This window comes from Calonectris borealis, chromosome Z, assembly GCF_964195595.1.
Source record: "Calonectris borealis chromosome Z, bCalBor7.hap1.2, whole genome shotgun sequence".
NCBI lineage: Eukaryota > Metazoa > Chordata > Aves > Procellariiformes > Procellariidae > Calonectris > Calonectris borealis.
In genome coordinates, this window is record NC_134352.1 from 6,228,039 (window position 1) to 6,251,915 (window position 23,877).

Sequence of the window (23,877 nt, forward strand, 5' to 3'; positions counted from 1 at the left end):
AATGAGGTTATCCTCATTTAGAAGACCTTTACAATTTAGGATTGTTTTAGTAAACCACAGGAATATAAGAAAGAACATTTTCATGACTTTTTTTTTTTTTTTTGGTAAATATTTTACCAAAAGTCTCGACTCTTAAAGGAGATGTGTCCTTCTATATGTGAATTGCTGTAATCCTTCAAATTTTATCATTTATCTGAGTAGCTCACTATTAAGATAGCCATACTAAATTCTATTGACTCTCTTCAGTAAGATTCTTAACCAAACAAAACTGGTATGATTTTATTCTTTTCAATGGAGCTTTACCATTTAATGTCTCGTAAAAAAGTATCGTGCATGAGCGAATCAGTACAAATCTGCAATAACAAAAAAGAGAATATAATCTGCCTTTCAAGGTACTTGTTACGAAAGTAATAATGAAAAGTTTGAATATCTGAAAGTTCATGTTTAAACAATAACAGGATATTACAAAGTTCTGCAAGCAAGGTCATACACTTTGTGTGGTCTTACTGATATAGTACTTATTCATGTAATTAAATCTTTCAGGATCAATATACAATAAAGAAAAAAATAGGGAGAATACATTTAAAAAAATCCATTAAGAACCATCAGGCAACTACAAGAAAAGCCTAGACTAAGCTCCAGCTAATTCCATACTATGTGTTGCTCCACTTTATGCCTTACCAGTTTCCAAATGTAAAGGTATTTGAACACGTTCTTAGTTATCAACAATTTTTATTTTGAAATAGAACTGGGTAGGGAAGTTTCTAAGTTTTCTGGTTTTCTTTAAAAAAAAAAAAATTGGGGGGCGGGGGTTCATGTTTCTCAAATTGTGACTTGATCTTTATCCAGTGTATAATTGCGGGTCTCCATAGAAGCCAGTTATGATACAGAGGTTATAACCAGTTGATCTTCTGTTCCCATCTGTTTTCTATATACTAAATTGACTTTATTATGGAAAAAAATACTTGCAATATTAGTAAGGCATAACTAGAATATGTCTAATCATTTATCTTAAGAAGGGCCAAGTTGGCTTCCAGTATGGACACTTGAACCTAGATGCTGTGGCTGCAATGGGCCAACCATTCTATCAAGATAGAAGACTGATTAAAAACATGACTTAGAGTTGAGATGAGCAGACCAAGTGTGATCAGGAAGCCAAAACAAGCACAAAATCGAAGGATAAGGAAGGAATGTGCTTGTCAGCAGGAGGGAACTTCAAGAAGTCTGTACTGCAAAAGGTAGTCCTGGATCAGAAACAAGAGTTCAGGTGGCAGGAACCAGGAATTTGGGCTAAGTAAAGAACAAGCAAGCAGGGGACAGGAACAAGACACTGGTGTGCATTTGCAGCCAGAACACAAGCTGCGTTGGTAAAAACAACTGATTGAGCTTATCAGTCCTTTCATATAAAACGAACAAGTAGCTTGCTGAAGAACTCAAATTACTGGAAGTAATCATTAAATTTTTGATTATAAAAATTACATAATTTATATACCCGTTTCATGTGGGGTAATTTTTCAGGAAAACACATGTGAATGTATTTAACAGGTAAAGTCCAAAATGAGGATTATGTATTTTTAATTATATTATGTTTGCAAGTACAGTATTAGTTTTTATTCATGTTTTAGTAAATACTTAGAGGATTAAAAAAAATATATATAATCCAGCAAAGAAGGACAAAACCCCAGAACTCTGCCTCATAATGATTCTCCAAATCACTATGTAATAGACAGAAATTCCCTTTTACTTGCCTGGTTTCTGACAGCATGCTTCTGTTCCAGGTTGTACAATGACTGCTTCAAACAGAAGCATGCTTAATAGTTTTGTAGTTATGGTTTGATCTTAAAGGTAGGAAATGTAAATTTAATCATCTTCAACATAAAAAGAAACCTTTACTTCCCAATCAACTCTTTTAACCCTTCAAGCTATTATTCAAGGAACAAACTATTTTCAGAAAATGGTCAGTGTTTCTTTGTTCCTGCACCACTCTCAATTTCAGAATCCATCTTCAGTAGAGAAATCTTGGGGGATTGGGCGTCGGGGATGCGGGGAAAGCAGTGTTGGGTTTGGGTTTTTCTGGTGTTTGGTTTTTTTTTTTTTTTGCTAACCTGGACACTATTTAGAAATACAGGCTTCTCCTGTGCTGGCACTTAAACCTCTTCAGAAGCCCGTTTCACTCAGTATTTAACAGTCTTATTAGGTCCCTCTCTGAGGAACTCTGAATTCTCTAGTAGTACCCAGCTATCCATGTTTTAGTTACTGCAGTGCATAAGATGATTGTTATCTGAGCTACACTTCAAAATCTGACCCAGCAGAAAACCTAAGCTTGCCTGAAAAACCATGAGCAACCTACAGTGATTTTAGTTTGTATTAATTAATTTACATTAAAAGCACATCCTTCTCACGTAGCTAGGTTGATTGCATAGTCAGTGAAGAATTTGTATCTGACAACATAGAAAGCTCTGACAAAGAGCTTTTCTTTAGAAGCTTTTATTGTCTTTAGGAGCAACTACTCCAGAAACTCTGGCATTTTAAAATTTCTATTCAAATTTACTTCTAATCATGACAATATGACAAAGTTTAAAAGGGAATATCTATATTTGAGAAGAAAGAAGTAGACCATCTGGTGTAAAGTTAAGTCTTATAATTGGCACATCTAGGAATTCGAACAAAATCTGACCACAATTTGCAGGAATCACTCTTAATTAAATATGCTGTATCTGCACATTCAATCAAATGAAATAATGAACAGTAAATTAAATAATTCTGTAGAACTTATGCTCCTTTCTTTAACACAGTTCAGTTTATTATCTTTCCAACGAAACGTCTGTTCTGGTATCAAATATGATGGTACAATTAGCTAGTCTTTCCTCATTCATCAAATATGACATATTTGTTTGAACTGATGGGACTAAAGGTTCTCAAATGACTGGAAAAAAATCACTGTAGGATCCAAATAACAAAGATAATAATAAAAAACTTCCATCTTTCTGCACTGATGATAGTTAATTGCTCCATAGAGGTAGAATATGAGGATTCTAAGATAAGATAATATAAGGAAGAAATTTTTTACGCTGAGGGTGGTGAAACACAGCACAGGTTGCCCAGAGAGGTGGTAAGATGCCCCATCCCTGGAAATATTCACGGTCAGGTTGGACGGGGCTCTGAGCAACCTGATCTAGTTGAAGATGTCCCTGCCCATGGCAGGGTCGTTGGACTAGATGACCTTTAAAGGTCCCTTCCAACCCAAACTATTCTATGATTCTATGATTGCTTTAAAAGTATCTGGTACTTACGGTTCAGCCTGTTTTCTACATCATCGCATAGACAATATGAAATATGCTGGAAAGTTGTGCATTTTTTTTTACATATTTCAATATGAATGGCAAATTAGAAAAAATTAAATATCTTGAGAAGATATTATCTTTACACAGAAAAGCTTTTAAGAGGATAAATCACCACCTTTATTTCACCAAGTAAGAGATAGTTCATTTGTTCATTTAATGTTTTTAGTTCACAGTGACCTTGATATTTTTTTCCCACAAATGTGTTAGCCTGTATTAAAATGATGAATAACCTGATGAAAACATAAGGTTAATGGGCTTTGCTTAAAAAGGCAAATAGGGAGCTAAAGAATCTTGTTAAATTTTATAAATACATATAAAGAATTTAATTTAGAATTGAGCAGGTCTGTTCTTTGGTCATTTCCCTTGGCAGATTTTATTTCTTGCACACTAAGCTGTTACTCCTCTTATTCCTCTTTAGTAGACAGAAGTTCAGCTAACCCTGTGAATTTTTATTAGTCCAATATGTGATATCTTTATAGGCAAGAAATAGCAAGACATGAGGGATTAGAAAGAAACTCAGAGATCAGTAACTATCATCAATTTTAGTATAAAAAGCTGAATTTTTTCTCATTCAAAGAACTGAAAATAGCCTCCACATTTAGCTGAAGGTCTGTCCCTGCAGTTCTGTTCACAGCAACAGGAAGATTATCACAGAATCACAGAAGGGTTGAGCATGGAAGGGATCTTTGGAGGTCATCTGGTCTACGCCCTTCTGTTCAAGCAGGGCCACCTAGAGCTGGTTGCCCAGGACTATATCCAAATGAGTTTTGAATATCTCCAAGCATGGAGACTCCACAAACACCCTATGCCACTACCCAGTCATCCTCAAAGTAAAGAAGTGTTTTCTGATGTCAAGATGGAACATCCCGTGTTTGTTTCAGTTTGTGCCCATTGCCTCTTGTCCTGTCACTGGGCACCACTGAAAAGAGCTGGCTTCATCTTCTTTGCACCCTCACTTCAGGTATTTATATACATCAATAAGTTTCCTCCTGACTCTCCTCTTCTTTAAGCTAAACAGTGCCAACTCTCTCAGCCTTTCCTCATAAGCGAGGTGTTCCAGTCCCTTAATCATCTTAGTGGCCCTTTGTTGGACTCTCTCCAGCATGTCCATGTCTCTCTCACTCTGGAGAGCCCAGAACTGGACACAGCACTCTACGTGTGGGCTCTCCAGTGCTGAGTAGAGGAGAAGGATCACCTCCCTCAACCTGCTGGCAATGCTCTGCCTAATGCAGCCCGGAGGGGCTTTGCCATGAGGGTGCATTGCTGTCTCATGGTCAACTTGTTGTCCACCAGGACCCCCAGGTCCTTCTCTGCCAAGCTGCTTTGCAACTGGTCAGCTTGCCAGTGTGTACTTGAGCATGGGGCTGTTCCTCCCCAGGGGCAGAGGCAGGACTTTGCATTTCCCCTTATTGAACTTCAGCCCATTTCTCCAACTTGCTGAGGTCCCTCTGGATGGCAGCACACCCATCTGGTGTATCAGCCACTCGTCCCAGTTTTGTGTCATCAGCAAACTTGATGAGGGTGCACTCTGTCTCACTAGCCAGATCATTAATGAAGATATTGAACAGGATCAGACCAGTATTGGCTCCGGGCGTACACTGGTAGTTACTGGCCTCCAACTAGACTTCATGCCACTGATCAACAACATCTGGGCCCAGCCATTCAGCCAGTTTTCAACCTACCCCACACATATTGCACACACAACTTAAAAGCTACACAGCTTGTCTGCAGAAAAGACTGGAAGTACGGACTTCCCTGGAGACATCACAAAATCAATCAGATCTAGGCAAGACGTGTATTAAAACACTGTATTTTTGTACATAGATTCCTACTAAACATAAAAGATGAAATTAAAAGTACAAAAGTTATATACTCAACTACCAGAAATCAAGCAACTTTGTTGACAGAGCTGAATTCTGCTTTTTCTGCACAAGCCTTATTGCGTCAGCTGTAGACATTTATGTAACATCTTCTTTAGTTTGTATATGCCAGCGCAAACCAGGTTTACATGTTGGGGACAGAAACAGATTCAACACAATAGTGACGAGTATTACTTCAGTTCGTAGGGCATTTTGCCCACCAAAGAATGCAACTAATTAATCTCTGTTAAGTGTCTTCCCGTTTGAACTTCTGTGCTATGCACATCTGCGCTTTATCAGCAACTGTATCCAAAATGAATATACACTTAAGCCAAACTGAGTGAAATAAAACTGTAGTACAAGCTAAAGACTGCTTTTCTGTTTGCTGTTTACAGTGTCTAATGCAACAGGACTTCAACTCTTAATGAAGCTAGTGTGGGCTACCATCTTTTAAATATTTAACTGTATGATTTCATGTAGCCCTTTGAAACAATGATGTGTAAAATCCATACAATGTTTCTACTCCATACAGAATAAACATAAATGCAGAGATGGAGAATTTTAATTATGAGATATCATTATGCTTCATCTGAATATTTATGATGACTGAAAAATACTATATTGCATTTGAGAAAAAGAATATGATACTATACTTGAAGGTTACTACAGTGAAAAACACAGGGGAGGAGTATTCTTGCAGCATTTGATAAAGTATACTGGAAAAGGGAAACTCAAATGAAATTAACCACCTTTTCTGTCTTTTGAATTTAATAAAATTTGCAAGCTCCTAGATCAAGCTATTAGTTTCAATTTGCCCACTAACTCATGCACAGAAAGGAAATTTTTTAGACAGTTAAACAACATTGTCAATTAGATGTTTAATGAATTAAGATGAACTGAGAGACATTTTTAACTGGCATCTGTTGATAAAGAAGTAGCTACATTTCTTGACGTTGCAAGGACCACTAATGAGTACTCTGTTAGAACTAATTGAATTTGTTTATTTAAGGCCAAAGTGTGACTTGTGGCCCTGATGTCCTCTGGAAGTTACAGTGAAAATCTCTGAGCAAAACTTTAAATTCTGTTGTGTGATGAGACATAGTAAAACTTCAGTAGGTATATGAAGCTTGCTAAATTTATATGACATTGCTTTGTTTTCTTCCTAAAGCACGCCCTGTTTAATCACATACTTTACTGAGCTTGTTTGCTGGGCAAAAGAATGTATGTCTTCTAATGTCAATTGTATAAATACGTTGCGTTTTAGTGCTTTAAAACATGTGCTTATTGCTTTTACAATTTTTCTTTGCTAATCCTGACATTATCTTGTGCGCTTCCTGCAGATGTAAATGAATGTGAAGCCGAACCCTGCAAGAATGGTGGAATCTGTACAGATCTTGTTGCCAACTATTCCTGTGAATGTCCAGGCGAATTTATGGGAAGAAACTGCCAACAGAGTAAGTATTGCATGTTTTCACATCTATTTTTTTAAATAAAATAAATAAATATTTTTCTTTCTAGTATACTATGGAAATATTTCTCCAGTCTTCAAATACATAATGCTCAAAATAGCCATCTTATTCTTTTCAAGATGGAGGAAATTTAAGAGACCAAATCTGACATGCATTCAAGTAAACCATCTGATATGACAGAAACATTTCCAAAAATTTCCAAAATGCAAAATTATTATCTAAGAGTCAAACAAGAAGGAATAAATAGTGTGAAGAAGGAAAATACAAAAACTGATTCATGCTAGAGATTCATCTCGCCAAGTATCCTGTCTTCAACAGTAATTATTAGCAGATATAAACAAGTGTAAGAGCAGGGCAAAAATATATGTTATGTTCTCTCTAGCCTCTGAAAGTTAGACCACTGGTTTACAGAGAAGTCATTAGTGGAGTTCCTTCAGGATCTGTCCTGGGAACAATCTCACATGATTTTAGCAATAACATTGACTATGAATGCACTATAAAGGTCTGATTCCTAAAGCTGTTACTACAAAGGATTTCTTCACTTATGAAAGACTAGGTAATCTTGAAGACCAAAATAATAAAAATAGAATAAAATGCTATGGTAAAAAATGCAATATACCTTAACAGTTATTAAGAGATGTTAGAGGCTCATGGATTTGAAATACTGCAGAGAAGAAAGCCTGTGTGTTTTAGTCGAAGAAAGGATGCTAATAGAATGGTGTTGTGGAAAAAACTAATATAGGCCCAAGATATTTCAAGCCTGGTCGTTAAGGAGAAAAAGGAAAGTATTTGTGTATTAGCATTTGTAATATTAGATACTACATTCAAAATACCTGAAATACTGGAGTCATCCACATTCAAGAAAGGGGATTTCTAGTTCAAGGAAGATCTACTATATGTAGCAGGAAAAATAAAAAAAAATGTTGCAAGTTGAATCCTAAATAAATGAAACCATAACAAAGCTGAAGAATATGATTCATTTTTCTATGTTCACATTATGGATGCATGGGGAAGAATGAAGAAGAAAACAACATGGACCAATAACCACAAATGACAAGCTGGGAATTTTTTGAAGTAGCGTCAGTGAATTCCAGATTTATATGTGCAGCAGGCAAAAGACTTGCAGCATCCAACATAATGGGTATATAATTCTAGAGAAAAATCAAAGATTAAGATTTGCTTTGAGAAATTTTACAGGCCTATATGGCTACCTGAAAGAATTTGTAAAAAGTGAACATCTGTTAAAGTTTTCTGTAAAAATTGCTGGTGAATCACTTAATATATTTCCGTATAAGGTACAATTGAATTTCCATTTGGAATTCTACCAGGAATCTCATCCATCTCTTCAGAGTTTATCCCTTCTGGTTTTTTGGCTGCATCATGAACATTGCTCAGATTATAGATCACACAAAACCAATCTCCTGTTTTGCTAGAAATGTGTTAGTCAGAGCTATTACTTTAAGTGATCATTGCATTTTCTGGATCATCATCTGTTATTTAGTATTTCTTTTTCTTTTTATAGATGTATATGTAATTATATATAAAAATAAACTTTGTGTGTGAAGTTGTAGATATTGTATATTATACTGGATTTGGTTTTGTGGGGTGTGTATGTGTATATATATACACACACATATTTCTATTTTGGAGAGCATGTAACAGAAAATGTACAAAAATGTACAAAAAGTAGAAATTTCCAGTATATTGAAATAGTGAAAGAATTCTGCTAACGTCAGTAAAGCATTACTGAATGGCAAAATATGCTGCATGTCTTTCTGGGTCATACTTCGGGGATTTACACTGCTAAGCCAATCACCTGGTCAAATGATCTTTCTGGAGATGGTTCTTTAGATAAATGCTGACAACTGTGACCCAGGACTCCATCGTCTAGTCCATAGAGAAGAACGTTAAGTTACTTGAAAGGATAATTCTGTCGAGTGTTAAAGAATTTTTGTAATTATGATAAGGCTCAATACAACAGTCAAATTGCTTTGGTGTAGAGATCAAGGACAGTGAGTTTTAAAATGTGCTTTGCAGTAACTATTAATTTGTCAGCTGCAAAGTGTGTACAGGCTGAGAGAGCTGGGGTTGTTTAGCCTAGAGAAGAGAAGGCTCTGGGGAGACCTCAGAGCAGCCTTCCAGTACTTAAAGGGGGCCTACAGGAAAGATGGGGAGGGACTCTTTATCAGGGAGTGTAGTGATAGGACAAGGGGTAGCGGTTTTAAGCTCAAAGACTGTAGGTTTAGATTATGTATTAGAAAGAAATTTTTTACTGTGAGGGTGGTGAGGCACTGGCACAGGTCGCCCAGAGAAGTTATGGATGCCTGCTCCTGGAAGTGTTCGAGGCCAGGCTGGATGAGGCTTTGGGCAACCTGGTCCAGTGGAAGGTGTCCCTGCCCATGGCAGGGGGATTGGAACTAGATTTTCTTTAAGGTCCCTTCCAACCCAAACCATTCTATGATTCTATGATTCTGTGGTGTGGTAAATGCAGGGGGCATGGCAATGCAGCACTGGGGTGCAGTGGTAAAAAGCTTCTGTTCTGTACTTCCTCTGGGTAGGGACCCGCATATGGAGGTACCATCAGTCTGGTGTCTGCGGGGTGGTATCATGGGAGGAGTGTGAAATCAGATATGCTTTGAAGACTTAAAAGTAATATGTTACTTAAATCAGTAATTAGAAAATGCTACACAATATAGATACTTGAATACTTCTGTTATACCTCTCTTTACACTCATGTTATTCAGTTAAGTGTATTAAGAGTTATCAATAAATAACAGATAATTAAGGGTGAGAATAATGTTTGTACTGACTGCAATCATTGAACTACCCCTGTTCAGGAAAGTCAACGCATTCTTCTAGTACTATGGCACAGTTCACAAACTTCTAGCATTCATCTACTTTTGAGCTACCTTTAGCACAGCTAGCGTTAAAATAGTAACTTTTTTTTTTATACCATCAATATAATTGTGCACTGTACCGGTTCCTATAGCTGGGCTTGTAAATAATGTTTTTTTTCATGAGAAGTTTAGTTATGTCATCATACCTAATTATGTAATTACAAGTAGTAATTACACATTCTAATTACACCATTAGAGTTTTACACATATTTACAGTAATCATATAATTAAATACTGTTATGCTAATTATGTAAATTACTGATTGCTGTCTCAGAATTACCTCACAAAGCTCAAAGTTTGCTAGTCCACATCACAGAATATGTGAAATATCCTAGATCGAGAATAAAAAATGCAAAAATACATCATGCAGTCCGTTCTCCTGTCATTGCAAGCATGTTCTCCAGGATGCATTTTCTAGTAGTATATCTAGTTTGGTATATCCCAAATACCATGTTACTCATCAGCTTGAAGTAGTTTATGTTGAATTGTTTTTCCTAATGCTCCAACTAAGTTATCTCTCTTTTTTTAATTCTACCATTTAATTGCACCATAATTAATTTATTTTAGCTAATCCCTTAAATAATTCCCGTCAATTTTGTCTTACGTGTAGCACTTCCCATGTGTGAGACAACTGTTGTATTACACCCAGGTCCTGCAAGCCTTGTGGGATACCACCCAAAATCCTTCTGATTAGTCCCAAGAGCTTCTGCTAATAACAAGTGCAGCTGAAGTGAGAGGGAAAGGCTTGTCTGGAACTGAGTACTAAAATAGCACTAAAATGGCTAATGAGCTTGGAACCATATGTGGACCACTTTGACCATCTTCTGAGTTTCCTTCTGGCATGGATGAGGTTTGGAGTTGCTTTTTAAGGGCTCAGCCATGAAGTAAAGTTCTCAGAAGACAGGGAGGTGATCTCCTGGCCAGCTGATGTTCTTCACACCCCAACAATGCTTCTGCTCCTTTGAGGCCTTCTTCTGTTTTATTTACATATCCTTCTCATTTTGAAGCACTGGCCTGACCTTTTTTTTTTTCCTGGAAAGACTTAAATTCAGTCTTCTTTCTTTCTTATTAGCTACTGCTATCTTTAGCCATTCAGGTATAAATAATACTTAAGCCAGCTGCTTCTCATTGCTGGAAAGCACAGGATGAGGTGAAGTCAGAGTAATGTGGAGTGCAAGAGCACTGATGGCTTCAAAACATACTCAGATTATCAACCTATTTAGAGATACTTCACTGAGCATCTGGTATTTACAAAATTTGCCTGCAGACGTTTAGTAAACACAGAATGGAAAGAGAGCACCTTCTCCCATTCTCTGAAAGCAAAAGCTAAACTATATTAATTCCATGTTACTTTTCAGATTTCTTAAAGCCTCAGCATTTCCTTGATGCAGCTGCATCTCCTTCTGTTCTTGCACTCTCTGAACCTATTTCTTGCTTCTGTGCTGAATTCAAGCTATCAATTATGATTACCTACATTACAGCTTTTCCTTAGTCTTGAAGTCTCTATAAATAAGTACTGCTTCCAAGACAGATTCTCCTGGGGTTGAAGTTTTTACTTTCTGGATCACAAAATTCTTTTGCAGGCAACAGGGAGCCACTTTCATCAGTGTCAGACTGTTTGCATTATTCAGTACGAATCTGTATTGTTAAAATCTCCCATGAGCAACATGTATTGTGAATTGCAATAATTTGTGAGGAGTTCCACATGTAATTTTGATCACTTTTTTTTAATCTAGCAGATGGTACTATACAGTGGACACGTTACAATTTCACCATTGTGCATTTTGGAGCTGTATTTTGGTGATTGCCAAGAGTTGCTGCCGTTAAAGCATATGGCAAATTTTCTCATGCTTTTTCTTTAAAGTTATAGATCAAATTAGTCACTGTAAATATTTTTTACATATGCTATGGCCCCTTCACCTCGTTTTCTGTGTATTCAACATGCCTGTATGTAGGAGGACTGCATATTAGTTTGCAATTTAGGACTGCAATTTAGTTTGTCCAGCATGTCAGAAATCCTGCTAAGCAGTGTACCTTCACATTATTTTCATTTGTTTCCTGTGCTTTATGTTTTAGTACACTAATGTGTTTGAACTGCACTTGGTCGTCTTCTGCCTTCCTCTCTGTGGAAATCTAAGTGACATTTTTTTATTTAAATGAAAATGCCCCTTCTTTCAGTGTCATTTTTACTTAAAAATGATCTAAAGATCTGGCAGATCTAGGCATAAAGAGGCTTTCAAGACCTCTGCTTACATGCAGCCTTATACTCCCAGGCTAGATGGTGTCATCCAAAGTGTTCTGATGCAATGTGATTTTAGAATTTTCTTTCTTTCAAAATTGTTCCCAGGAATACAGGACACCTGCAACTTGCATGATTTGTAGCCCAGGAGAAATAACTAGTTTCACAGTATTTTTTGAAGAGGCTTCTTTTGATGTCTTCTGTATTTCACTTATAAGCGTGTTTTCAAGGCAGTGTCCTCACTTGTTGGGACTTCTTGGCTTCAGGTGCACATCCTTTGAACTCCTCTGCTTGACGCTCAGAGTCTTCAGTGACTCTTGGGTATCTCTGCCTTCCCCAGCTCCAGCTCTTACCAGCCCTGGCTCAGCAGGGCTCAGAGTTCAGGAAGCCTCCATGCTTAGATTCGGAAAAACCCTACACAAAACAGACATCACAGGATGAGGGCATAAAAAATGCACAGGCAAAATACAACAATTTATGAAATAGGTAAAAGCTATGTTTTCAGGGGGAAGCTTTACGTCTGGCTAAAATTTGTCTTCCAAGAAGTCTGTGGTTTCAAAATGTGGATAGGAATCAGAACTCAGCCATTTTCTTAAATTAATAAATCTGCTAACAGGCTTTCTGGTGAATTCAGCTCATGAAAATGCCCTGGTAAAATTAAGCTGTTAAGCACTGGAGTGTTGTTGAATGGTAAACATGATCCCATTACAACTGTACCTTATTTCCAGATTACCTGCTGGGGAACCTAGGTTTTAAGGCATGAGATTTTTTATGCACTTCCACTTGGCAATATGTTGTGGCTTAACGCTTGTAGTGAGCCGCTGTGAAACACTTTACTTGATAGGAATCAACTTGGACTTGAGTTCCCTAAATTACTGATTGCTATTAAAATCTCTTTGAATGAGATTTAGGAGAACCTAACTTTACCTACAGCTCAAAATATCAGTGTGACTAATTCTGTGAATAATCCAATATGAAGTTTGGTTTTAAGCGTATTCTTGATTGTTTTGAATATCTGACAGTTTTATGATCTGAAATACTGGTATTATATAAAATATAGCAAATTTCTGTAAAACAAAACTGGCCAAACATACTAATTTTTCTTTTATGTTCTTGAAATTGCTCTATAGTTCAAGATATCAATAATTTATGTTGATATCTACCAACCTTTCATGTTTAATCAGTTGATTCAGGTTTTCAACTTTCATTAGGAAAAAAAAATGAACTATAGAAAGAATTGTAGCTTCTAGAAACACAGACTCCTGTATTAAATTGAGGGCATTATAATAATCTGCAAAACAGGAAGATACGCATTCATTGGTACAAAAATAATTTACTTTTTTATATTGGAGTGTCTGTTCCATTTTCATTCATCTTGCCAGTATGTACTGGAAATTCAGTTGAGGCACATGCTAAACCTGAGAGATTTCTAGATGACCTGTAGATTATGACCTTAAACTGAATCAGTACCGGTTTCCTGATGCTCTCTTTCGAATTTATTAAATAGGTAAGCTCTTGTAATTACCTTCAAATTCCAGAAATTTCCAAACAGATTTCTATTTTTATCAGGGAAATGGGACAAAAAGCCCCTACTCTTGTTTTTCATTGCATCATACTGTAAAGCAACAATTCCTTGAAAACACGTAAACCAGCCCTACTGCTGCCTGAAGGAGCCTTGCTTCGGCTCTTCTTTGCCTGTCTTGCTGCTTTTGTGGCTGCTCATTCTGGGCTGCCGTTTTACCCGTTTGCGTTGTTGTCCTAGCAAAAACTGACCCAGGAAATAAAAAAGGAAATTAATGAATCAGATCAGTTCTTTGATCTGGTGAACTTCACGGCCACACAAATACTGGGCTGGTACAAAGGGGACAGAGCCTGGGCATGAAATCAAGACTTAATACCAGTTAAAAATGGCAATCAAGCCACAGTCTAATCAAGAGAGTAGAAACTGTTCTTTAATTCATGTTTAAAGCAAAGATAAGAACTTATTTTAATTTTTGTATTTTTCTTGGTTTGTTTCTCCTGAAAGATCATAAAATTTAAAATTTTAGAATTCTCAGCTCGTTTGCCAAGGGTACAACGAATAAAAGTTCAGTAAATATATACACTCCTGTTTGTCATTATTTAGATGACAAGTTCAGGAATTGAATGGAAAAATTAAGGAGATTTTATGGGTATGTGTATGTGTGTGTAGGTACATGTATATACAAATATTACCCTTTGAGAAATTAATTCACTTTTTTTAATGTACTCAGAGTAGTTAACTTATCACTCATACAATGTCCTTGCTAGTTTAGGGAATAATGTGTGGTTAATCTCAGACAACAGGAAGAGTGGAAAAATTTTTGTGCCTAAAAGAAATGTAACAATTTAATATAGAGTTAATGGTAATACCTAATTTATGACCTCCCTGGATTACAGAAATATCTTAGAGCGGAAACATATTAGAAATACATTTTGAAAGTGCAAGAGGGAAAACTTTTACATGTCAAATGTGACTTTAACCCATGTAATTCAACTCAATCTAGGTAATTTGTCATTTTTTGAACATGCTATAAGAATAAAAACAGAAATTATTTAAGAGGTTAAATAAAAGCTGAAAGATAGGCTAAATGTATCAGTAGTAACAGTGATGCTTTATATATATTTTTAACTATTGCAGCTAATCATGGACAGAACACAATTTCTATATTTGCATTGGACAAAACTCATCTTGAATCTCTTGCTGAAACTAATGAGGTTTGCTGAGGCTACACAGTTCTGGGAATATTATCTGGCTAACATTTCCCTGTAGTGTATTGGTATGAAAGTTCAAAGAGGCAGAAAATGTTATCGAAACGACAAGACACACTGTTAACATTGAAATGTTCTCCCAGGCATTTCAATGACCTAGTGAGAAATACTAATCAAACTCTAACATTTCTAATATTGAGTCTTCAAATAATAAAGCACACTCTGGCCCTTCCACTGCAGACTTTCTTTTTCCAGGCATCCCGTGTAAGGTGCAGAAGTGTGCAAAATTAGGCTCAACAGATCAGAATTGTAGTTACTCCTCTCAACACAATAGGAAAATGAGACTGATCTCTCAGTGTTTGATGTTGAAACAAAGTCCTCAGCCCTGTGCCTTTGGGTACATTTTCATCTTGCTGCAGTTGTACTGTACAGCAATGTCTCCCTTTCTGAAAATTCATTTCTCAATATCTTATTTTGATGAGGCAATAGAGGATGCAATCTTTACTCAGACACCTGACAGAAACTGATTGTAAAGTATTCAGACAAGCCCTTAGGACCCAACAGGCATATTTTACACGGTTAATCGTCTCCTTACTACATGAGTCATCTAGTGCAATAGTAGCTTTTGGGTTGTGTCAATAACTGCAATATGAACTCAATCCTATGTTCAGGCATCTACAACTTGACTTTGTAACATCTCATTTTAGCTTGAACCACCAAGATGTGGTGACTTTCTTGCCATCTTTTCTTACTTAAACCTACTGATCTGCTTTTCTCAGGCATTGTGTCATTCTTGACTCATGGTGCCCCTCAATTACCCTCAGTAAAGAGGCAAGAAAGTTGCATTGGGATCAGGGATTCCTTCTCCTACCTGTCTTCCACCTGTCTGTTCTTCCTACTGAGGGAGGAATACGACCCTACCTTTTCAGGGTATGTGATTCTATGTCAGAATCATAGACGTTCACAAAAAGTAAAGGAGAAAAAATACTTATCTTATAAATATAATCCACTGTTCCTGTGTTGGAAGAACTTTTATGTGCATTTTTATGCATGGCAAAGCCTATGACAATGCATATTTCAGCATTTCTAAGCCTTAAAAGAAAAATTACAGCACACTGTTATCATCAAAGTAGCCTGTATAGCTCTTAAGTTCCTGGTCTGGTCAATAATGCACATTCTTTTTTTACGTCCTTTCAGAAATGAAAAATAATTTGCAGGTAAGGAATTGGTACTATAAAAGAAATAAAAGCCAGACTGTAGCCAGTAGAAGCAAGCTGAAAACAAATCACCACTTATTATGACCAAAAAAAACCTTTAAAAATATGGGAAAACACCTTCAATAAAAGCAGTAATGATTATAAATATATGAAAAGAACAATTTACAGCTGCAGTAGACTCAACAAAATTCCCAATAGCCAAGTCACAGGACCGTTTTTTTCTGTTTCAGAGAGTAATCCAATTGGAAAATACCTTTTTCAAGGCTTAGTATTTATAAGATAAAAGCCATTTATTTCAAAACAGATTGATCGTGGAAGGTGACTTGCCTTCTGAGTCAGTCCAGTCTGGTCTGCTGCTACCCTTTGGTGGACACAGGAATGAGCAATGAGAGGAAAATCATCTTTAGAGCCATACAAACTCCTCATAATGAAACTGCCTTGAGGTTTGCAGTAGTTAACAAACCAGGCACAGAGTAGAATTACAGGTGAATATGGCATAAACCTTGCAAAAGTTGGAGGTTTGAAAGTTGATTCACGTTTTGGAGATTCATTTGGACTTGGAATTCAAGCCAAGCTGTGAAAGATGAAAATCCATGTGAACTAAAGAGAAAATGGAACAAAACATGGTGACATGAGCCCTAAATGAACTAAAATCTCTAGGCTCGGCACAGCTCCCACCTGCGGTTTTCAGAAGGAGAAGGATATGTAATATGTTCAGTGATCAAATTCCTGCTGAGGCAAGATTCACAGCTCCTGCTGCTTTGGTCAAAGAGAGAGTCCAGCAAAGCTCCTGTTCCAGGAATTGGTGCAGCGATGTGTAAGGTACATAGGAGGGGAATGAGTGATGCTAGTAGGTTACATCTATTTTAGTCCCTGACCACCACCATGCTCATTCGTTGCCTTCCATTAGATGATCCGAGGACTTACAAGACAAGAAATGCAGACTATCATCTCCAGCGTCTTATCGTTTGTTGTATTAGAAGGCAAAGCAGCATGTCGTTCATCACAACTTAGTCTCCTTTCTAGCCTCTTCAGGGTTCAGCGCGGGAATGGCAGTCGTTCATTGCCTGTCAGATCAGAGGCAAATGCCCTGCCTCCGTGGCTGCAGGCAGCCGCACAGGCGGTGGCCACCAGCCCGAGAGCCGCCTCGTGTGGATGCACCCTTGCAGCTTGGAGGATCAGCAGCCGCAGCGTTACTTACTCAAGCCTGTCAGTGCTTCAAAATAAATGAGGAGATGGACAGATATGAAAAATTCTGCGGCACCGCAATACTGGGAGTGAAATGCTTCGTGTGTTTCTGTTGTGCTGTACGTAAATTGGGACTCAGAGTGAGGTTTTGGATTGAAGTAGAGTTAAAACTTCAAAAATTCACAAGTGTCATAAAAGATTATTACTTTACCAAGAAAAGCTGATGGAATTACTCTTAGCTCAAACCCTCTTCCTTTGTATCAGTGATTTTTCTCTAATATTAATTCTAAATGTAATTTGGCCAGCTCTTAGTTTGGGGTAGTTATTTAGACATTTTGTTTACAGAAAAGAATGACACAAAAATTTTACTCTTTAAAACTGATGAACAGATTAATATTCATTCCTGATCCAGCAAAATCTGTTTGAATGAGCTCACCCATAAATATGATTTTCCTTTGTTGGCAAATCTGTACTGTTGATGGTACCGTTGCATGCCTTCACTGAATATCAGTTTCATTGTGCAGTTTGTAATCTGTATCTAATGTTATTCTAATAATATCAATACCCATTTATGCTCCTGTTGCTGAAACCCATTTCGTAATTACTCTGTTCCTATTTCTATGCGATTCACTTTTACCCGTCCATGTTTTGAAATTTCATCCTAGTTATAGCATAAAAAGTAACCATGTTGTAATTCATTACATCAAAGTTGGAGTAAAGCAAATATTGCTGGGAAAAATATTTTGCAGTATTAACTTTGAAAGCAAATTTGAATCCTTACATCCACTGTGTGCAAATATGATTCTTTTTTTTCTTCAATGTTTCTAAGAAGTGTCCTTTCTCTTCTGTGTAGCAGTAAAACATCCATACAGGAAACTGAATATGGATTTTACTGTGATTACTGAAACCTCTTCCTCTTCTTTTTCTTACCTCCTGGTCCTTCCACAATTTTTTTCACAATACCTTTAACTTTTCCATCAGGTGCGAATTTGGGTTTTGTTCATTTTTAGACATTGGAAGTTTTTTCCATGATAAAAAGTGTCAGGTGGAAAATCCTCGGAATTAAGTTTATTTCCCAAAGTGCATGATGGAATCCGTTCAGCCTCTTCTCACCTCTGCTGAAGGTGGTGGTGGGTCTCCCACTGAGTTCTCTGCAGGCAAGATGGGGCACAAGTTACATGATGTCCTTTAAAAGCTGTGCTTTAGCCTTAGAGGTACAAGTATAACTGCTGGAAGTAAAATATGATTTATTAATGAAGTGTAGTGCGTTTGTCCCCTTCACCTAAGAAGTTAAATCTCTCTAGCATTAATTGCACATTGATTTAAAGATTGAAACACCAGTTTTTTGATGCTATTCATTATTAGTATTTAGTGATGGAGAATCCTAATTTCAGACACCTTAATATACTTTAAAATATACATATACAATATGGAAAGCCTAAGTGGCAGTCACCATCTATCCTAGTGACATCTGTGTCACCTTTGCTATGTCTGTAAAGTACAAGGAATTCACCAAGACAGGTTACTGGCTAGGGAGTTGCATAAGTTAGCCAGTATGAAAAGTTGAGGAAAAGTGTCATTTCTGTGAACAGCAAAAACTGCACCTGCCTGCAGTGCCCGTGTGTAAGGGATGTAACGCAAAGAGTGTTTCCTCATGGAAAACCAAAGATGTCACCGCGCCGTTCTGTGACCCAAGAAGGGGCCTGAGGCAAAGCAAATTCTGGTCTCTGATGTAATTGGCATCTTTTATGCATGGTGGAGCACCTTCAGAAGACAGTGTGAGAGTCGCAACCCATAACTCCCAGAACGTCAGGGGCTGGGATATGAATAACATGATTTCAAGTTTGATCACATAAGGAAGTAATTTGGTTCTCTTATAAGTAGCTTCTAGTCTTGTTCACTTAAACTTTACAGCTTCTGAAAGACATATATACCTTCAACTCAAGCTGCTCCATTTTCCAAACTGGAGTTCATTCTCATTTGTGTTGTTAGATGCAAATGCATGCCTGCTGAAGATACACTGTAGTTAAGTGCACACATTCATCCTTGTTGAGAGTTTTGCGTTTAGTGCTGAGATTAGGTCCTCTTGTGCCAGACAAGAAGTTGAGAAACAAATTTCCCTGCTCTGTCAATCCTACTGCAGTTAAGTTAGCAGATCAGCACTCAACATTGCAATATTGTGGTCCATGTTAAGGCAAAAGGATTTCAAGTCACAAGAAATTTTACATAGGGAGAGTTAGACAAGAAAGGGTCATGTGACCCTTGTACTGGCACTCAGGACATAGGATGAAGAGGTTATTGGGAATTTAAACAGAGATGTATAAATTTTTATAACATAGTGTTAAATTTTTTTGTAAGTCATTGTGGATAAATAATGACATAGTTTAGTGCTATTGCTACTTTATTGAATCAAAGGAATCAAACAACTTGGCTGTGGTAATTGCATTGTAATTTTGTCATGTGCAACTTTTTTTGGAATTTCTTAATACAGACATTGTCAGCACAGTGGAGTCTCCTGGCTTTTACTCAGTCATCAGAGTCTTAACACATCAAGATGAATTTGTAAACAGAGTTGTGCTCATTTATGTGTTCCTGACAGGTAACTTCCCATTTGCCTTTTGTAATAACATTTTGTGAATAGTTCTCTTTACATAGTCATAAGTGGAAGTTACTAAGTCAATCTATATTTTTTCAAATGTCTAGGCATTTTGTAAATAAGGTGAGAGAATTTTATCCACAATGCAAATATTTATTTATGCTTTATTTATGAAAGGAAAATGCTAAAAGATCTGGATTTTGGTGACTGGATGATGAGAACATCTAATGTCTTCCATCTCTTCTCTAAACAGCTGGAAAGAAGTCACAGCTATCTAATGGCTTCATTAACCATGTTTATTTTGGAGGAATTTCAGGAAAGGGGATATTATTTCTTAGTTTGTCAGCTTAGAAATGCAACTCTCTTCTTGGCAATCCCCTAACAAACATATTTTTTTCTGTATAATATTAAATTATTGCATAATTAGGTTTCCCACAGAATACCAAGTAAAGAGCCTATAAACAGTGTTAAAAGGAGATGCCTTCTGAAATAGTAGCTTTTTAAAAAGTCTAGTTTCTATTCTTAATTGAACTGCTATACTTATTCATTATGTATGCAATGTATTTTCTTGGGGAGTTGTTTTTAAATAGACTATTTATATGAATAACATAATGGATTCTTAGCTAAATTTCACTACCATTTTATGGGTAAATTCTTAAGAACATAAAAAAGCATCATATTGGGTCAGATAGTTCAACAATCTGTTTGGCTTACCATCATGTCTCTGACTGTGGCAATGACAAACATTATTTAAGGAGAGGTTGTAGGCTTGGGCAGTTTCTGTCATATGTTCCCCTCATATCTCCTCCAGGTCTACAGTTCCTGTAGGAGTATTAGAAATTACATGCCTGGTCAGTCTTTTTAGTATCGTCTGTGGACCTGTTGTGCCTGAATTTGTCCAATTTCTTTTTGAACCTGTTGATCCTGTATCTGCCTCTAGAAGGCTCCGGAAGATCACTGCCTGCTGTGCAAAGAAGTCCTTTCTTTTTCTTTATGTTAAGCTGATTTCCTGAATTTCAGTGAATGCTCCCTATTTTCAGTAATGTAGATGCGATGAACAGTACTGTATTCATCTCGACTATGCTTTTGTAAAGTTCAGTCATATCCCTCCTCGGCCTTTTACTCTCCAACTTGAAAAATGCTAGGGTTTTATTCCCTTTTGCTATGATACATGCTTTTTCCCTTTAATCTGTGCACTTCGGCCACAACAACCCCATGCAACGCTACAGGCTTGGGGAAGAGTGGCTGGGAAGCTGCCCAGAGGAAAAGGACCTGGGGGTGCTGGTCGACAGCGGCTGAACATGAGCCGGCAGTGTGCCCAGGTGGCCAAGAAGGCCAACGGCATCCTGGCCTGTATCAGAAATAGTGTGGCCAGCAGGAGCAGGGAGGTGATCGTGCCCCTGTACTCGGCACTGGTGAGGCCGCACCTCGAATCCTGTGTTCAGTTTTGGGCCCCTCACTACAAGAAGGACATGGAGGGGCTGGAGCGTGTCCAGAGGAGGGCAACGAAGCTGGTGAAGGGCCTGGAGCACAAGTCTTATGAGGAGCGGCTGAGGGAACTGGGACTGTTTAGCCTGGAGAAGAGGAGGCTGAGGGGAGACCTCATTGCGCTCTACAACTACCTGAAAGGAGGTTGTAGCAAGGTGGGTTTTGGTCTCTTCTGCCAAGTAACTAGCGATAGGACAAGAGGAAATGGCCTCAAGTTGCGCCAAGGGAGGTTTAGATTGGACATTAGGAGAAAGTTCTTTACTGAAAGAGTGATCAGGCCTTGGAACAGGCTGCCCAGGGAAGTGGTGGAGTCACCATCCCTGGAAGTATTTAAAAGACATGTAGATGAGGCACTTAGGGACATGGTGTAGTGGACATGGTGTGTTGGGTTGACGGTTGGACACGATGATCTTAGAGGTCTTTTCCAACCTGTATGATTCTATGATTCTATGATTCTATGATTCTATGATTTGAACTGCCATTCTCTATACTTTCTTTAGCTCTACACCTTCTTGGGATGCAGAGACCTGAACTGCACATGGGATGTGATCACACCAGAGTTTCGTGTACCTGTAATATAATACTCTATGTCTTGTTCTCAATGCCTAAGTTTTTATTGGGCTTTTTGGCTGCCACTGCATTTTGAGTCAATAACTTCAGAGATCTGATGGTGATGACTCCGAGATCTCTATTTGCAATTGTAATGGCCATTTCCAAGTTCGATATTGTGTAAGCACATTTTAGGGTTTTTTTCATAGATGCAGTATCTTCCATTTGTGTACATTGAGGTTCATCCGTCACCCTTTTGACCACTCATTCAGTTTTTTCTATGTCCTTCTGGAGCTGCTCATCATCAGAGTGGCATTTGATCAAGAGAGCTTAGTAGCTTCAAAGTGGACAATTTCCCCATTCATACTCTTCTCCTCCTGAGCTGGAAGACAGGGATGATGAGCAGGATAAACCCCCCATAATCCAAGAGGAAGCAGTTAGCGACCTGCTACGCCACCTGGACGTTCACAAGTCTATGGGGCCAGATGGGATCCACCCGAGGGTACTGAGGGAGCTGGCGGAGGAGCTTGCCAAGCCACTCTGCATCATTTACCAGCGGTCCTGGTTAACTGTGGAGGTCCCAGATGACTGGAGGCTTGCCAATGTGACACCCATCTACAAGAAGGGCCAGAAGGAGGATCCGGGGAACTACAGGCCGGTCAGCCTGACCTCGGTGCCGTAGAAGATTATGGAGCGGTTCGTCTTGAGGGCGCTCACAAGGCATGTGCAGGACAACCAGGGGATCAGGCCCAGCCAACACGGATTCATGGAAGGCAGGTCCTGCTTGACCAGCCTGATCTCATTCTGTGACCAGGTGACCCACCTCGTGGATGAGGGAAAGGCTGTAGATGTGGTCTACCTGGACTTCAGACACTGTCTCCCACAGCATTCTCCTAGAGAAGCTGGCGGCTCACGGCTTAGAGAGGTGCACTTTTCGCTGGGTAAAAAACTGGCTGGACGGCCAATCCCAGAGAGTTGTGGTGAACGGAGTTAAATCCAGTTGGCGGCCGGTCGCGAGCGGTGTTCCCCAGGGCTCAGTACTGGGGCCGGTCCTGTTCAATATCTTTATCAGTGATCTGGACGAGGGGATCGAGTGCTCCCTCAGTAAGTTTGCAGATGACACCAAGCTGGGTGGGAGTGTTGATCTGCTCGAGGGTAGGAAGGCTCTGCAGAGGGACCTGGACAGGCTGGATTGTTGGGCTGAGGCCAACTGTATGAGGTTCAACAAGGCCAAGTGCCGGGTCCTGCACTTCGGCCACAACAACCCCAGGCAACGCTACAGGCTTGGGGAAGAGTGGCTGGAAAGCTGCCCAGAGGAAAAGGACCTGGGGGTGCTGATTGACAGCCAGCTGAACATGAGCCGGCAGTGTGCCCAGGTGGCCAAGAAGGCCAACGGCAGCCTGGCCTGTATTAGAAATAGTGTGGCCAGCAGGAGCAGGGAGGTGATCGTGCCCCTGTACTCGGCACTGGTGAGGCTGCACCTCGAATCCTGTGTTCAGTTTTGGGCCCCTCACTACAAGAAGGACATGGAGGGGCTGGAGCATGTCCAGAGGAGGGCAACGAAGCTGGTGAAGGGCCTGGAGCACAACTCTGATGGGGAGCGGCTGAGGGAACTGGGACTGTTTAGCCTGGAGAAGAGGAGGCTGAGGGGAGACCTCATTGCGCTCTACAACTACCTGAAAGGAGGTTGTAGCAAGGTGGGTTTTGGTCTCTTCTCCCAAGTAACTAGCGATAGGACGAGAAGAAATGGCCTCAAGTTGCGCCAAAGGAGATTTAGATTGGACATTAGGAAAAATTTCTTCACTGAAAGAGTGGTCAAACCTTGGAACAGGCTGCCCAGGGAAGTGGTGGAGTCACCATCCCTGGAAGTATTGAAAAGACATGTAGATGTGGTGCTTAGGCACATGGTGTAGTGGGTATGGTGGTGTTGGGTTGATGGTTGGACTCGATGATCTCAGAGGTCTTTTCCAACCTTAATGATTCTATGATTCTATGATTCTATATTGTCAGCATTAAAGGACTCCATCAGGTGAGGCAGGACTGCCATTTACAGAAGTCATGTTGGCTCTTTTCCAACAGATTGTCTTTATCCAGGCACTTAGTGATCTTAATTATAGACTCAGCAGCTTACAAGATGTCGAAGTAGACTGACTTGCCTGTAGTTCCCACAGTGCATCCTAGAGCTGTTTTTCGTAGATGGGAGTGGAGCACTGATCTATCAGTGCAACTCTGTAGTCCCTAAATCTAACTTTTTCATCTAGGCACAATTCCTAAAAGCACTATGTCATGAAATCACATTAC

General features: G+C 38.8%; 1 protein-coding gene across 2 annotated transcripts in view; it reads left to right on the forward strand.

Moving 5' to 3' along the window:
- Positions 1 to 23,877, forward strand: part of EDIL3 (EGF like repeats and discoidin domains 3) — a 263,797-nt gene that overhangs the window by 146,216 nt on the left and 93,704 nt on the right. For both annotated transcript variants that reach the window (XM_075136303.1, XM_075136302.1), the window contains one exon: positions 6,544 to 6,657. In XM_075136303.1, the coding sequence (XP_074992404.1) occupies positions 6,544 to 6,657 (114 nt within the window). The remainder of the gene's footprint in view (positions 1 to 6,543; positions 6,658 to 23,877) is intronic.